Raw genomic sequence first — 17,872 nt, 5'->3', positions numbered from 1 at the left:
TCTATGACATTCTCAATATGCCTTCTCTCTCTCTCTCTGTCTCGCTCTCTTTCTGTCTCTCTCTCTTCTTTTTGAACTTGCAAGCTACAGTACACCTCCATCAACCACACTCATCGACCCTCAGGATTCCATGGCGGCCATCTTGCTCCCACCGTTTGTGTCAGATTTTTAGCCGTGGTCAGGGTCCTCTACAAACTTAATATGGGAATGGAATCTCCTCCTCTCTCTCTCTCTCTCTCTCTCTCTCTCTCTCTCTCTCTCTCTCTCTTCTCTCTCTCTCTCTCTCTCTCTCTCTCTCTCTCTCTCTCATCCAACAGGTGGCCATGTGATCCAAAGATAGCCCCTCCCACGTTTCCATCCATTTGCTATTTTCTAACCCCCCCCAAACCCATCGTCATCAAGCCCCCCCATCCCCTCCCACTTGCTCTCCTACTTTTTGGTTGCCCACTCTCCCCGGGTTGCAGCCTGCTTCTCTCTCCCTCCAACTCGCCCTTGTCGTTGGAACCCCACCCCTCACTCACCCCCTTGGACGGTAGTGTTTGAGCCCGCGTGTAAAAGGGGGGGTTCAACTCTCCGACCTGCTCTTCTCTGGCCGGCGTCGAAACGAAGTGGACCTTGTTCCTAAGTGGCGTTTTTTTTATTTTTTATTTTAGGAACAACGCAAAAATAAAAAAAATTCCGCAACATTAAACAATTCAGTAATTGACGTCCAAGTCGTGGGAGACCTGAGTGGGGGGAACCAACAATAACCTGGAACAATGAAGTGGGGTTGGGTGTTTCTGGGGGCCCTGCTCTCTTTGGGGAACATGTCCTGGGGAGAGAAGGGTCTGGAGATCCCCGAGTATGATGGCAAAGACCGCGTCCATGATCTCAACGCTAAGAACTACAAGTCTGTGATGAAGAAGTACGATGTCATGGTGATCTACTACCATGCACATGTGGAGAACAACAAAAACGCCCAGAAAGCATTCGAGATGGAGGAGCTCGCCCTGGAGGTGGGTTCTTTGGAGGGAATGGATGGAGGAATGGAGGGGAAGAGGGAGTAAGGATGAGTGWGATGGAGGAGCTCGCCCTGGAGGTGGGTTCTTTGGAGGGAATGGATGGAGGAATGGAGGGGAAGAGGGAGTAAGGATGAGTGAGATGGAGGAGTTGACCCTGGACGCGGGTGTTGGGACAGCATGACGAAACTGAGGGATAAGGGGGAAAAAGGGGATGAAGGGTTGAGGGAGGACTTATGAGGGAGATGGAGGAGAAGGTACCTGAGGCTAGATAACATGACCCCTGATGTGGGGCAAAAGGATGATGAGAAAGAGGGGGAGAGTGGATAGAGGGAAACTGAGGGATGAGAGAATGGAGGGAGGGGCAACAATGAGGGAGAGAGACATGGCATAATTTGCGCTGCAGKTACGTTCCAGGAAGCCAGCAGCCTCATCAACCCAGGGGAAATGGAGGGAAGAGGGGATGAGGGAGAGAGAGAAAGAGACAAGGTGGCAGGGGAGAACACTACACGCTGAGAGATGCTAAAAAAGCACCTTAATAGAAAATATAGTCTGTCTTTCCTAAGAATATTAGGAGCCTGGTTAGTTAGACTGAACCAGGATGTGGAGCACTCCAAATGGTTGGGCCTTGGACACATCATGTTACTGGTCGTTGGAAAACAAGAGTTGAAGCTGGTCTGGTCTGGTCTGCGTAGCTGAGTCCTAAATCCATAGGTTTTTGCTTCGGGGTTCTCTGGGCTATTTAGTTCTGCTTGAGGGTGTCCAAGCGGCTTGTGGGTATATGGGTATGTGTGCGTGCATACAGGTACGGTATGTGGGTTGTAGCGGATGAACTATCAAACTGCTGAATTCAAAGAGGATCAAAATTAGACCATGACATCATAACAACAACCCGATATCTAGCCCTGCAGTTCTTCTGCACACTGCACTGCACGCCCACAGCAGATCAGGGTAAGTCTGGCTCTGTATGTATCAAGCGTCTCAAAGTATGAGTGCTGATATAGGATACATTTTCCCTTTTTGATCACAATGAATAAGATTACATGGACAGGAGGGACCTGGGGCTGTTTGTATCAAGAGTATCGAAGTAAGAGTACTGATCTAGGATCAGGTCCCCCCCTATCCATGTCATCTTATTCATTGTGATCAAAAAGGGAAAATGTATCCTATATCAGCACTCATACTTTGAGATGCTTGACACATACAGTGTCTTCTTACAGGTCTAGAGTAGCGCTAGCTGTCACAACTGTAAATAGCTCTGGACAGGGATGGCGCAGTTACCAAGAAGGCGAAAAGCCTTCCGGGGAGAGACAGAGAGACATATGTCACAGCTCTAACTTCTATCCGTGCTTTCAATGCTCTCCCGGCACCATAATACACAACGCTAGGCCGCAGGTGAACATCTTAACCTTTCACCGCAGTGGGCTAAATCAGGGTTCTTCTTYTTTTTTTAAACAAATCTACTTTGAGACAAAAGTATACAGCTCACACATATGGCTATGAGCTTAAAAATAGAAGACACCTGTACCATGTCAGATATAGAGTTGAATTGTATTACATTTTTAGTTTGCATCTCAATATTACACTTGATATAAATCACAGAAGACTGAAATATAACAAAACCGTTTGACAGAAACGACCGGATTTCAGTGTTTTAAAAAGATCTATGTTTATTAATTATGAAATTATGAAAAATATGAATAACATTCCAACCATGAGGCACTAGGTTATTTGACTGCAGACGGGCTACACAATCCTTTATGTACCTACCACACTTCGAATACGATAGATTGACTGCAAGCCCTGTGTGCCCATGTGCAGCCATGTAGTGAGTTGAGTAGGTGTGTGTGTGTGTGTGTGTGTGGTGTGTGTGTGTGTGTGTGTGTTGTGTTGTGTGTGTGTGTGTGTGTGTGGTGTGTGTGTGTGTGTGTGTGTGTTGTGGTGTGTGTGTGTGTGGTGTGTGTGTGTGTGTGTGTGTGTGTGTGTGTGTGTGTGCGCGCTCGTGTGTGTGTGTGAGTATCTGCTGCTGAGTAGCCTTTGGACCCTCACTGTCTTACTGCTGACTACTGGTCAATGTAGAGCGTTCGTTAGCCAATCAGAAACAAGCTTTCAGGGGTCTAAAATACATACTGAAAATAGCATTTCCACCAAACAGGATATATTAATTATTAAATGATGCACCCTGACAAAATCAGATGTAATTGGATTGTTAAGAGTACAAAACTCAATATCCACCAGTATATAAAAATATGTGAATGGTTTAATTGCAGGAAAGACCCCAATATCTCAAGATACTRATCAGAGGACTGGTCCAGCACGACGGTTTATGTTGTGTGACTTGCTCTGATGCATTTCACAGATGGAAAATATCATATGATTTCACTTCAACCCTGTAATGTTCAGTAATGCTATTGGACAGATGAGTAGCACAAGGTGTGTAATCCAATGTACTCTATCCGTAGTAATGAGGCTCCTGAGCTGCTGTCTCCTCATGGATGTCTCAAACCATAAAAAGTGTGGATGACAACGATTCAGCCATATACAAATTAGAGTAGTCCCACAATTTCTAGATTTATCTTGTTTCTTTAGACTGAGCGTTGTTGAGGTTGTGGTGGTGTCTGCATTCAAAAGCRGTGCTTATGTGAACAATTGAATAAAATGGTAATCTAGAGGTTTTGGTGCCATACAGTAATTGTTATGAGTGTTGAGGGAGAGAGATAGAAAGTTAAAATGCAGATGCACCAGAAACACTGACAGTTAAAGAGATTGAACGGAATCGTAAGCACGTAGAAATTCATAACGTATTATACAAATTGGAATTTGTAACATATCAAACGAATTGCAGAATTAAAAAATTAATTATTATTATTTTATTTTATTTTTTAACTTGTGAGTGCTATTTTCAAAACTATAGGCTGAAATTATGCAAAAACTCTGCTGCGTCGCTTTAAGACAGATAGCCTGAGCAAGAGCACAAAAACAACCTCCGGTTACCATCTTCTTGCCTGCGACTTCCCTACCCCACCTAGCCTGGCGAGAAAGTAATCCTCCTCGGCATCTTCTTCTCTGAGAGGTCAAAGGTCAGAACGCTAGCCAGTGTCTCCCCGGCCAATCACACCTGAAATGTCACCCCTCTAAGAGTCAGATTACTGGAGTCAGATCATCTCTCTCTCGGTCAAAAACAAGATAATGGAGATAAAGATGCTATATCTATATGCGGTTGGGCGTTGATTTTGGAGCTGTGTTGGTTTTTGGGTTTATGTGACGTTAAGGGGTGTATGAGGATACTTTTTGGGTGTGGGAGAGTATCAGTGTTCACGCGGGTGAAGTTTGTGTTTATGAGGTGTAATAATAACAATCCTGATTGAATGATTTGTGTATTTGCAAGGAGGAGATGAGATATGCAGAGAGAGAGAGAGAGAGAGAGACAGAGGAGGAGAGAGAAATAGAGAGAGTTCTTTGTTCTCAAGGAAAGTCCCATGTCATGTTGCCTACTGTAATTTGGTCCAGATCGCAGCTGTTTGGTCACTATGGAGATTTGTATTCATTTGAGTCAGTCAGTGACTAATGCTAGCTAAGCTAGCATCACTGCACTAGACCTAATAACAGAGACTCATGCTAGCTGCCATTGTTGTACTGTACTAGGCTCAATCAACAGACAACAACTAACAACAAACGTTCTCACAACTTTAAGGAACGTTCTCTTAAGAGTCGCATTAGGTTATTACCTTACGTTTTCATAGGAATGTTCCAGTGATGTGCTAGGACTGTTTCCAAGAGACCATTTTCTCAAAGTTAACCGGAACCCAGAACATGGTTACCATGTTCTCAGAACATTTAATATTAATGTTCTAGACACGTTTCATGGGAATGTTGCAAGAATGTTCCTGTTTTCTGAGGGATAGGAGAATATTCCATCAACGTCACACCAAACACACACAAAACATGGTTACCATGTTCTTAGAATATAAGATATTAATATTCTAGACAGGTTTCATGGGCATGTTGCAAGAACATTCCTGTGTCCAATGTCATTTAAAACATAGGACATTCTGTTGTGGTMCCCTGGAGGTTTTTGTCTTGTTCCCAGCTTGTTTCAGGTACGTCCCTAAATACGTTTTTAAGATGTCACCTGATGGTCCCTTAGAAACGTAAAAAAATATATAAAAAAATCTTTACAGACCACCCCTTGTTACTGTTGCCRAGCCTATCAAGGCCCTGATTGGTTTAACCACTGATCCATTCACAGATGTTTGTTGGCAAGGATAGGGACACCCAAACAGTTCTTTCAACATGCAGCGTTTTCAATTTACATATTTGACATATAGTACCTTCAGAAAGTATTCACACCCCTTGACCTTTTCCACATTGTGTTGTGTTACCGYCTGAATTCCAAATGTATTACATTTAGATTTTGTGTCGCTGAGCTACACACAATGCCCCATAATGTCAAAGTGGAATTATGTTTTTAGAATTTTTTACAAATTAATAAAAMATTWAAAGCTGAAATGTTTTGAGCCAATAAATATTCAACCGCTCTGTTATGGCAAGCCTAAATAAATTCATGAGTAAATATTTGCTTAACAAGTCACATAATAAGTTGCATGAACTCACTGTGYGCAATAATAGTGCTTAACATGATTTTTGAATGACTACCTCATCACTGAGGTGGGCAACAGCGTAGCCTAGTGGTTAGAGCGGTAGACTAGCAACCGAAAGGTTGCAAGATCAAATCCCCGAGCCGAAAGGTACAAATCTGTCATTCTGCCCCTGGCTGTCATTGAAAATAAGAATTTGTTCTTAACTAACTTGCCTTGTTAAATAAAGGTAAAATACTGTACCCCACGCATACAATTATCTGTAAGGTCCCTCAATTGAGCAGTGAATTTACTGGCAGAGGGGTAAAAAAAAAGCAGACATTGAATATCCCTTTGAGCATGGTGAAGTTATTAGTTACATTTTAGATGGTGTATCAATATACCCAGTCACTACAAAGCTATAGGCGTCCTTCCTAACTCTTTTGCCGGAGAGGAATGGAACCACTCAGGGATTTCACCATGAAGCCAATGGTGACTTGAAAACAGTTACAGAGTTTAATGGCTGTGATAACGGAGGATCGTTCAACAACATTGTAGTTACTACACAATACTAACTTAAATTACAGAGTGAAAAGAAGGAAACCTGTACATAATACAAAAATTTCAAAACATGCATCCTGTTGGTAATAAGGCACTATATTAAAAGAATGTGTCAAAGAAATGAACTTTATGTCCTGAATACAAAGCGTTATGTTTGGGCAAATCCAACACAATACATTACTGAGTACCACTCTTCATATTTTCAAGCGTGGTGGTGGCAGCATCATGTTATGGGTATGCTTGTCATTGGCTAGGACTAGTGAGTTTTTTTTGTCTATAAAAATAAATGGAATAGAGCTAAGTACAGGCAWAATCCTCRAGGACAACCTGGTTCAGCCTGCTTTCCAACAGACACCGGGAGACAAATTCCCCCTTCAGCAGGAGGATAATAACCTAAAACACAATCTCAAATATACGTACACTGGAGTTGCTTACATTTTCTCACCTGGGATTTAAACTCATAACCTCTTGGTTCACGGCATTCATATCTTCCTGCTGTGCCACCATGTATGTGTCAGTTATCAGTTAATCTAACTATTCTCTCATCAATGATTTAATTGACTTATTTCAGAAATGTTAGGGTTTTCTGTATAGTGCTCTAATGTTGGTGTGGCATATTACTCTCTTTTAATGTTACTCCTTTATCACTATGATAAATAAAAATAGTTTTTCTTGAGTGTACTTTTAACCAAGCTGAGATTTAATTAAAAGTGCAAAGTGTATCAATACAGGTAAATCCAGTCACTGACACAGACATGGTGGTGTAGCAGGAAGATGGGAATGCCATGAACCAAGAGGTTGTCAGTTCAAATCCCAGGTGAATCCCATGTTAAATAATAGTTACTGTATAAATGAACATGCACAATGAAATTGAGATGAAAAATCTGTCAATGGGCCCTTGAGCAAGGCACTTAATCCTAATTTCCTCCAGGGGCACTGTACTTCTATGGCTGACCCTGTATAACAGCACATTTCACTGCACCTATCAGGTGTATGTGACAATAAAACATATATTATATTTTTTATTTACATGCTAGCTAAGCTAGCATTAGTACACGGTGGACGGTGGATTCTGTGTAGATTTTGGGTATGAGTCACATCTAGAGGGTGTGTAGCATTGCTGTACTTGACTGTGTGTAACATTTTATGAAAATATATCTATGTCTGCCTGGCTGGCTGGGCATTTCATTGTTGCAGCATCTACTGCGTAAACACAAAGTCCCACAGGATTGCATTAAAAGTATGCTGAATCCTCTCTATGTCTTTGAAGGGGGGCAGCAAGCAGTTAAGCTTTTATGGATCACTGGCTTTGAACAGGGAAATAGTGAAAAATAGATGCATCTATCAGTGGTGAGTCCAAATGATACGTTTTCATAGGTCAAAGTGGGGTGTAGTTTGTTCTCTTATTTGGGATAGGTATGGAGCTAGCCGGACATGAAATGGGATATGGGGCAGCAGCCTTAAATCATATTATGACCAACAGGTAAAATACTATGTTAATTGTGTCGATAATCCCCCAAGAAAACCAATGGTTCAACCCTCATGTGTCTATCACAATCTGTTCAAAGGTTATTGGTTTTTACCCTTGTAGGATGGACAGAATGAGGGTGACTAAATCAATGGAGGCCAGAGAAAAACAGTGGTACAAAAATCATAAAGCATTGTGTCGTCCAGGCTGGACGCTGTGCGAGAATAATGGCTACCTGACAGTCTCACTTTCCCGTTGAACACATCATCTTTCTTTTCGCATGTACAGGACATAAAAACAACATAGAGGTAGGATAGATATTGATTTTGAGTCATGACATATTTTAGTATAAGCTTTTCATATTAATACAAGATTCCTGTTCTTTTTTTTTTGAAGATTTCTCTCAAAAACAAACGTATCTCTGTGAAATGTCACTGGAGCACTGAGTGAGCATACTGCGAGCTCTTTTATTTTCAAAGCCTTTTGCATTTATTTCAGTTCAAAAACCGTTACACACTGTGTCCCTCAATGGCTGAGATTTATTGGCCACCTCTGGAGCTACCTGTGGATAATACTACATTAGCTAGTTCCTCTACATCTTTCTTACATGACTAGCTGCATCTTCTACAGGACCATGTGGAATAGACATTCTCTGTAGTATTGAGCTGAACGTTCAGACCATCGTCATGGCAACCGTGTCACTCTTCTGGCACCATGCTGCTGATGCGAAATAACATCATCACTGCTCATTAGGCAGCAACACCAACAACAATACTTGTATTACTGCCAGTTCTCATGAGAGTAGTGATGTGATGCAAGCCCAAAGCTACTAACTAACAAATTGAAAAGGTTTTAGAAGTGGTTGAGTACAACATTTGGGGATGATTACAGTGTTACAAAGGATAAAGTATCCTATGGTTAAGTTKGGATATTGTGAAGGTCAATAAACGGTGCGTCTTGGGCTTCATAGTTTGCGATTGATTTATTCTATTCAATCCATTACTCTAAATTGTGATCATTTAATTTGAACACAGTTCCATGGTCCTGCTCTTCCTTATAGCTCTCTACTTCCTGACTGTATGCTCCATACTTTTGAGTAAGATGCCACCGACAGATATGGCAGCTCTGCTTCTAGCGCCTAAGCAACTTTGCAGTATTTTGTTTTTGTGTGTGTTATTTCTTACATTGTTAGCCCAGACATTTTTTTGTGTTATTACATACAGCCRGATTTTTGGGGGGGATATCAGAGCGGCGGTAACTCACCAGCATTAAAACCAGGAATACGACTTTCCCGAATTGTATCCTTTGTTCGTACCCCCCAGGGCAATTTAACTTATTCCAGAGGCTGCTCCAAAACACCGCCGGCGGAGAAGAGGTATTCGGAGTGGGCTTCTAGTCCAACTCAGGAGGCATGCACACCATCCACCGCTTCCGAGTAACAGACAACACAATACCTCATAATGACAAAGCGAAAACAGGATTGTAGAAATTTTTGCAAATGTACAGTACCAGTCAAAAGTTTGGACACACCTACTCATTCAATGGTTTTTCTTTATTTTGACTATTTTCTACATTGTAGAAGAACAGTGAATACTTCCAAACTATGAAATAACACATATGGAATCATGTAGTAACCTAAAAAGTGTTAAACAAATCAAAATATATTTTAGATTCTTCAAAGTAGCCACCCTTTGCCTTGATGACAGCTTTGCACACTCTTGTCATTTTCACAACCAGCTTCACCTGGAATGCTTTTCCAACAGTCTTGAAGGAGTTCCCACATATGCTGAGTACTTGTTTGCTGCTTTTCCTTCACTCTGCGGTCCAACTCATCCCAAAGTATCTCAATTAGGTTGAGGTCGGGGGATTGTGGAGGCCAGGTCATCTGATGCAGCACTCCATCACTCTCCTTCTTGGTCAAATAGCCCTTGCACACCCTGGAGGTGTGTTGGATCATTGTCTTGTTGAAAAACAAATGATAGTCCCACTAAGCGCAAACCAGATGGGATGGTGTATCGCTGCAGGATGCTGTGGTAGCCATGCTGGTTAAGTGTGCCTTGAATTCCAAATAGATCACTGACAGTATCACCAGTAAAACACCCCCACACCATCACACCTCCTCCTCCATGCTTCAAAGTGGGAACCACACATGCGGAGATCATCCGTTCACCTACTCTCCTTCTCACAAAGACACGGCGGTTAGAAGCAAAAATCTCAAATTTGGACTCATTTGGACTCAGACCAAAGGACAGATTTCCACCGGTCTAATTTCCATTGCATGTGTTTCTTAGCCCAAGCAAATCTCTTCGTTTTTATGTCCTTTAGTAGTGGTTTCTTTGCAGCAATTCGACCATGAAGGCCTGATTCACGCAGTCTACTCTGAACAGTAAATGTTGAGATGTGTCTGTTACTTGAATTCTGTGAATCTTTGCAATTTCTGAGACTGGTAACTCTAATGAACTTGTTCTCTGCAGCAAAGGAAACTCTGGGTCTTCCTTTCCCGTGGCGGTCCTCATGAAAGGCAGTTTCATCAGAGCACTGAAAGTTTTTTGCGACTACACTTGAAGAAACTTTCAAAGTTCTTAAAATTTTCCGCATTGACTGACCTTCATGTCTTAAAGTAATGATTGGATGTCATTTCTCTTTGCTTACTTGAGCTGTTCTTGCCATAATATGGACTTGGTCTTTTACAAAATAGAACTATCTTCTGTATACCACACCTACCTTGTCACAATGCAACTGATTGGCTCAAATGCATTAAGAAGGAAAGAAATTCCACAAATTAACTTTTAACACGGCGCACCTGTTAATTGAAATGCATTCCAGGTGACTACCTCATGAAGCTGGTTGAGAGAATGCCAAGAGTGTGCAAAGCTGTCATCAAGGCAAAGAGTGGCTACTTTGAAGAATCTCAAATCTAAAATATATTTTGATTTGTTAAACACTTTTTTGGTTACTACATGATTCCATATGTGTTATTTGATAGTTTTGATGTCTTCACTATTATTCTACAATGTGGTATATAGTAAACATAAAGAAAAACCTTTGAATGAGTAGGTGTGTCCAAACYTTTGACTGGTACTGTATTAAAAATGTAAAACAGAAATACCTTATTTACATAAATATTCAGACCCTTTACTATGAGACTCGAAATTGATTTATGGTCAATTCAATTGATTGGATATGATTTGGAAAGGCATACACCTGTATATATAAGGTCCCACAGTTGACAGTGCATGTCAGAGCAAACACCAAGCCATGAGGTTGAAGGAACTGTCGGTAGAGCGCCGAAACAGGATTGTGTCGAGGCACAGATCTGGGGAAGAGTACCAAAAAATGTCTGTAGCATTGAAAGTCCCCAAGAACACAGTGGCCTCCATCATTCTTAAATGAAAGAAGTTTGGAACCACCAAGACTCTTCCTAGAGCTGGCCGCCTGGCCAAACCGAGCAATCGGGGAGAAGGGCCTTGGTCAGGGAGGTGACCAATAACCCAATGGTCACTCTGACAGAGCTCCAGCATTCTTCTGTGGAGATGGGAGAACCTTCCAGAAGGTCAACGATCTCTGCGGCACTTCACCAATCAGGCCTTTATGGTAGAGTGGCCAGACGGAAGCCACTCCTTAGTAAGTGTCACATGACAGCCCGCTTGGAGTTTGCCAAAAGGCACCTAAAGGACTCTCAGACCTTGAGAAACAAGATTCTCTGGTCTTATGACACCAAGATTGAACTCTTTGGCCTGAATGCCAAGCTTTACGTCAGGAGGAATCCTGGCACCACCCCTATGGTGAAGCATAGTGGTGGCAGCATCATGCTGTGGGATGTTTTTCAGTGGCAGGGACTGGGAGACTAGTCAGGATCGAGGGAAAGATGAACGGAGGAAAGTACAGAGGACCTCAGACTTGGGTGAAGGTTCACCTTCCATCAGGACAATGACCCTAAGCACACAGCCAAGACAACGTAAGAGTGGATGTCCTTGAGTGGCCTAGCCAGAGCCCGGACTTGAACCCAATTTAGCATCTCTGGAGAGACTTGAAAATAGCTGTGCAGCGACGCTCCCCACCCACCTGACAGAGGTTGAGAGGATCTGCAGAGAAGAGAGGGAGAAACTCCGCAAATACAGGTGTGCCAAGCTTGTAGCATCATACCCAAGACGACTCGAGGCTGAAGGTCGCTGCCAAAGGTTCGTCTACCAAGTACTGAGTAAAGGGTCTGGAAACTTATGTAAACGTGATATTTGAAAACATTTCTAAAAACCTGTTTTTGCTTTGTAATTATTGGGTATTGTGTGTAGATTGAGGGGGGGGGGGGGGGGGGGGCAATTGAATCTATTTTAGAATTAAGCTGTAACGTAACAAAATGTAGAAAAAGTCTAAATACTTTCCGAATGCATTGTATTTATTTATGTGTGTGTATGTATGTGTATGTGTGGTTGTTTTTGCTTCATCCCATGTGCAAACATGTGACCGGACAACAACAACTTTATTAATATCTTGTTATTTAGCATGATCATTTTAGAACTTCTAGAACTATAGTTCCTCCCTGTGTTTTTGTACGCGAGCATGTGTAACGTGTACGCTGGGAGTCGAGAAGCAAGTGCAGGGAGTGAAAATGTAATAATAAGTCAAACATGGAACGAAACACGAATAGCGTACAGACATGAAACAGAAACAATAACTCCTGAGGAAAGAACCAAGGGGAGTGACAGAGCCATCTGAGGCACGGGAGCCTGACGAGCCGGCTGAGACGCGGGAGCCTGACGAGCTGGCTGAGACGCGGGAGCCTGACGAGTGGGCTGAGGCATCCCCGGTTGCTTGGACCCGAGGTCACCGGTAAAAAAAAAAGATCCCTGTTGCTTCCCCTTGGTGAGGCGTTATTCTGTAACGTGTACGCTGGGAGTCGGGAAGCAAGTACAGGCAGTGAAAATGTAATAATAAATAAAACATGGAACAAAACACGAATAGTGTACAGACATGAAACAGAATCAGAATCAATAACGCCTGAGGAAAGAACCAATGGGAGTAACATATATAGGGGAGGTAATCAGGAAGGTGATAGAGTCCACGTGAGTGTCATGAGGCGCAGGTGCGTGTAACGATGGTGGCAGGTGTGCGTAACGATGGTGGCAGGTGTGCGTAATTATAAGACAACTGGCGGCATTGAGCGCCGGAGAGGGTGTAAACGTAATTGTACCCCCTCCCTGATGCGCGGCCCCAGTCACCGAACGACGCCGATCAGAGGGACGGTCCCAAGGACCAGGAGCGGGCCGGTCGCTTCTGCTGAGGCACGGGAACATGTAGAGCCGGCTGAGGCGCGGGAGCCTGACGAGCCGGCTGAGGCATCCCCGGTTGCTTCAGCAGTGGCATTTGGACGCAACGTCACCAGTAAAAAAAATTAAAAAGGTCCCTGTTACTTCCCCTTGGTGAGGCGTTATTCAGTAACGTGTACGCTGGGAGTCGGTAAGCAAGTAATGGAGTGAATTTCATGGCATAGCTATGTTACTATCAGCCATAGAAAGTTTACTGTGTTTATTCTAACACTAAACCTAACCCTAAATGTAACCCTTCTAAGCGGTTACATATAAACAGATATGCAGTTTGTGTTCATAGTGTGGGCATGTAGACCTCATTCCATGGAGGGCCGAGTGCCTGCAGGTTTTTGGTTTCTCCTTTCAATTAAGCCCTAGACAACAAGGTGTGGGGAGTTCCTTACTAATTAGCTAGTTTAATTCATCAATCAAGAACAACGGAGGTGCGAAAACTCGCAGACACTCGGCCCTCCTTGGAATGAGTTTGACACCTGTGATCTATAGGGTACTACTCAAGTAAAGTGTGACCTAAATAGGTTACACAGCATAGGAGGTTACACACTATCTAGAACCTAAAAGGGTTCTTCGAATGTCCCGATAGGAGAAGTCTTTGAATAACCCTTTTTTGATCCAGGTAGAACCCTTTTGGTTCCAGGTAGAAACCTTTTGGATTCCATGTAGAACCCTTTCCACAGAGGGTTCTATATGGAACCCAAAATGGTTCTACCTGAAACCAAAATGGGACAGCCGAAGAACCCTTTTGGAACCCTTTTTTATGTGTACTATCAGTCATAGAAAGATGTGTGTGTTCATGCAATGTCGTCTTTCTTTATTGAGGTCCCCATTAGATGACAACATGATGACAGCAAGTCTACCTGGAGTTACTATCAGTCATAATCATCATTACTGTGTTTACGTAACCCTTGCACTATCCTCACACCAACCAACCAATAAAGACACTATGGATGCATCTCAAATGGCCCTCTATATAAAGGTACTACTTAATCATTATACTTATGTAACTGATGTGAAATGGCTAGCTAGTTAGCGGTGTATGCTAGTAGCAGCATTCAATCATTGATGCCATTTGCTCGGAGACCTTGAAGTAGTTGTTTCCCTGGAAGCCAGCCGCACCAATGTGTTTGGATGAAACACCTTTCAACTGACGACCGAAGTCAGCCTGCAGACGCCCAGCCCGCCACAGGGAGTCGCTAGAGCATGATGGGCCAAGTAAAGCCCCCCCTGGCCAAACCCTCCCCTAACCTGGACGACGCTGGGCCAATTGTGCGCCGCCCTACGGGACTCCTGGTCATGGCCGGTTGTAACGTGTACGCTGGATTCGAACCCGGGTCTGTAGTGATGCATCAAGCTCTGCGATGGAGTGACTTAGACTGGTGCGCCACTCGGGAAGCCCCACACCCCAGTTTTGCAACCTAGCAGATAATCAGACTCCTATCCCCAGATTCTGGACACACATACACACAAATTCTGCAGCGTTGGCTGTAGCAGACAGCTATGGGGGTTCAGTACTATACTTGTCAGCAAGTCTCCAAAGCCTTGCCAAGAAAGTCCCTGATGAAGCCAGAGAACCGGTCGTCCAGCTGCTCTCTCTCTGTCTGTGTGGAGCTACATTTAACCTACCTACCATGCCATCTCCACTAACACATGGTGCAGTTGATGGTGGCGACTAGGTTGCTGAGCTTGAGTTGATTTCTACGGTCTTCTCTGGAATAGCTTCTTTTTTTCTTTTTTTAAAATATGTTTTTATTTTAGGACCATTCCGTGAATATCGGGGTGAATATCATCTGCTGTCTGAATAGCATATGTATAGTCTGAGGTGGAATTCAGAAGAATGTTGTACATTCAGAGCCTACGATGTCTTTAATGTCTCAAAGGGAATACATTTTCATTGTTGCGCTTCCATGAGGTGAATTTGACCTCAGTGCAGGTTCCTTGAGGTTGTGGTTCCCAGATTTAGTCACAAGTGACAGGCAACGTGACACACTGTTGTTCCATTGCGTTTGTACTGTAAGGACTAGACTCTAGAGGACACACACACATGCACAGACACACACACACAACGTTTCTGTTGTGTTATAATAGCCTGTACTTCATGTTGTGCCTAATGATTAATAGATGACCCTCCGCTCTCTCCGTAGGCCTCCTGAATGTTGGAATGTATTGTTATATCTTATTCATAGGAGAGGTAATGTCAGGGAAAGCGGTGCAAACACGCACGCAGAGAGGGGCAGTATTTCTGATACCTCAACATAACTGTAATTTGATGTAATTTGTATTTTAGTTTGATACACTAGTCTTTAGAGTATCTTGTATTTCTAACAAGATACATGTTTATTTATATTTTGCCCATCTCTGCACGCACGCACACACACGAAAAGGCAAACGCGCAAAAAAAGTGCCTGGTTAAAGTTTAAAACTCAAATTTTTGAATTTTGTCGAGCACACGGTTTACATTCCCTGTTTCATCCCCTCGAGCTAGAACTAGAGAGAGAGCCAAAGTAGGAAAGGCTGTAAGGGTTGTCACTTGTTGGTGTCATGGTTACTTTGGAGTATACACATTATAAACACCTGTTCTTTGGCGTATCATGTGATAACGTCTTGGGCTTAATATGCCAACTATCTCGAGCACCAGTGGAGGCTGCTGAGAGGAGGACGGCTCATGATAACGGCTGGAACGAAGTGAATGGAATGACATCCAACACATGGGAACCCTGTGTGTTGATGTATTTGACAGCATTCCGCCTACTCCACTCCAGTCATTACCACGAGCCCATCCTCCCCAATTAAGGTGCCACCAACCTCCTGTGTTGAGCACGTTTGGAGTGATACACAATATACAGTACACAATATACAATACACAATACACAGTACAGGTTGGTAAATAAATGAGCTGTAGTTCTTAGTGTTGTAGGTCCTGGAGTTTTGCCAGTTCAAGTCATGTGGTCTGGAAAAACTCATGGTCCTATCTATAAGTAGTCAAGTTGAACCCAGTTCTGTGCATTATTGGACTTCTGACATCCAGGTAAAACAGCCAGAATGATGTACTCCAGGAGAATAGACCGTTTCTGATAACGCTTTGCCACAAAGCCTCACTGTTCTCTCCGATTGATTTATCCTGCTTGGCTAAACAGCAGCTGACGCCCGCAGAGTGATGTGTGATGCGATGAGAACATTGGCTGGTTTCTTGTGTGACATATTTGCAATTGAGCTCATGCTGTGTAGGGAGCATGATTCACTCACAGTCGGTGACAGACAGACCTGCTTAACTCCTTCACACTCCTCCAGAGTCCGATCCGCACTCCTCAGCTATTTACCAGGAGATACTGTAGTATGTGCTGGTGTGAAGTCCGATATGACTTGGAATGGACATTCAATATCATGCAAAACTGATGTGATAGGCTATTAAAGGTGCATTTGTAACTTTCAATTCGTTTGAATTCCACAGTGGAATGAGATAGGACTAATAAAAAAATTGGCTAAATTAGGCCAAGACCGCTACAATCATCAAGACCCACTCCCTACTACAAAGAACAGGGGCAACACTTTTGACCAGAAATAAAAGTTTCAGAAATCACATATTTCATACCCGGACAGCTTTTTTATGACATATATGTCTATTTTAGGGCATTTATTTTAGCCACACCTACAGTATGCGACTGTAGCAACGTGTACACATCTGTTGTTTAACTCTGTAATGCCCACCCTGCTCAGTGTTGTTGTAATATGTCGGTGTAGGCTGTAGGGATGTCCTGGTGTGTTAAAGCTACATTGTCACACACAAACACAGGCACACACACACACACACACACACACACACACACACACACACACACACACACACACACACACACACACACACACCACACACACAACACACACACACACACACACACACACACACACACACACACCACACACACACACACACTGGTGTTGCTACATTACCATCCTAATTATTGACACTATAGCTGGAAGCGGATGCAATAGAACTGGAAGGCTACAGGCCATCTTTTTAGTATATACCCCCCCCCCCCCACACACACACACAGGATCAGAAAGAGAGGGTCTTTCGCCCTCACAGTGTCATGAGAAATCCACCATCTCCCCTGCTAGTGTCGGTTCCTGCTGGTGCTGTGATACATTCTGTACACACATCACTTTTGTTATGTGTTTGAAAAGTTTGTTTCCTGGTCTGGAAATGGGGAGAAGAGCACTCTGAGTTTCTTTGCGTCTCAGGGTACAAAGATTGAATTGTGAAAAGCCTTTGGGATATTTGGGGTGTGAAGTTGAACCGAGGCTGAGTAGAGAAGCTCTGACATATGGCAGGCTGAGATGGAGTGAGAAAACAGACATGGTGACCGAACGGGAGATTCTACATCTTGGTAAAATCATCGGATGTTATTAAAGCTGTGGAAATGGTTCTGCGTTTGAATGATGAGGATGGTTTGTGTTTGAATAAAGCTGCGAAACGTTGCAACGGTAGTCATAGAAACAGGGAAGGATGCACATGCAGCCATTACCACACACAACCTACAACCCCCCCCTCCCAACACACACACACTCCTTTCTCACTCTCCTTTCTCACTCTATATACTGGCGCAGTCGATAAATAACAACAACATTGTAACAGCGTCATCATACAGACTATCCCCGTGAGTGGCTCATAGGTGACGCACACACAGATGTGTGGTGACTCATCGAACAACGTGCACTTACAACCACATTGGCAGCGTAAAGATACTATACAGCTCCCAGAACAGTTGTACTGCACTGCCACACAACAAAGTTGAGGTGACCTGATAGAGCGACAGCTGTACTGTAACCATGAGTTATTTTAGTTTATGGACATGACATGAATGCATGATTTACAGGAAATTACGGATCTACTATACTATCTGTGTTTTCCATGCACTTCGTCCGTCCCTCATTCAACCATAGAAT

General features: G+C 43.2%; 1 protein-coding gene across 4 annotated transcripts in view; it reads left to right on the top strand.

The window, feature by feature from the left end:
• Positions 1 to 457: 457 nt before the first annotated feature.
• Positions 458 to 17,872, top strand: part of LOC112068854 (calsequestrin-1) — a 31,325-nt gene continuing 13,910 nt past the window's right edge. For 2 of the 4 annotated variants that reach the window (XM_024136073.2, XM_070438319.1), the window contains exon 1: positions 1,016 to 1,078. In XM_024136073.2, coding sequence (XP_023991841.1) covers positions 1,049 to 1,078 — 30 coding nt within the window. In that variant the 5' untranslated portion in view covers positions 1,016 to 1,048. Of the gene's footprint in view, positions 996 to 1,015; positions 1,079 to 17,872 lie in introns of those variants that run through there. The other 2 variants (XM_024136072.2, XM_024136071.2) reach the window with 2 other exon arrangements.

This window comes from Salvelinus sp. IW2-2015, unplaced genomic scaffold, assembly GCF_002910315.2.
Source record: "Salvelinus sp. IW2-2015 unplaced genomic scaffold, ASM291031v2 Un_scaffold775, whole genome shotgun sequence".
Lineage (NCBI taxonomy): Eukaryota > Metazoa > Chordata > Actinopteri > Salmoniformes > Salmonidae > Salvelinus > Salvelinus sp. IW2-2015.
The sequence above is the reverse complement of the archived record's forward strand: the minus strand, read 5'-3'. Positions and strand labels throughout refer to the sequence as shown.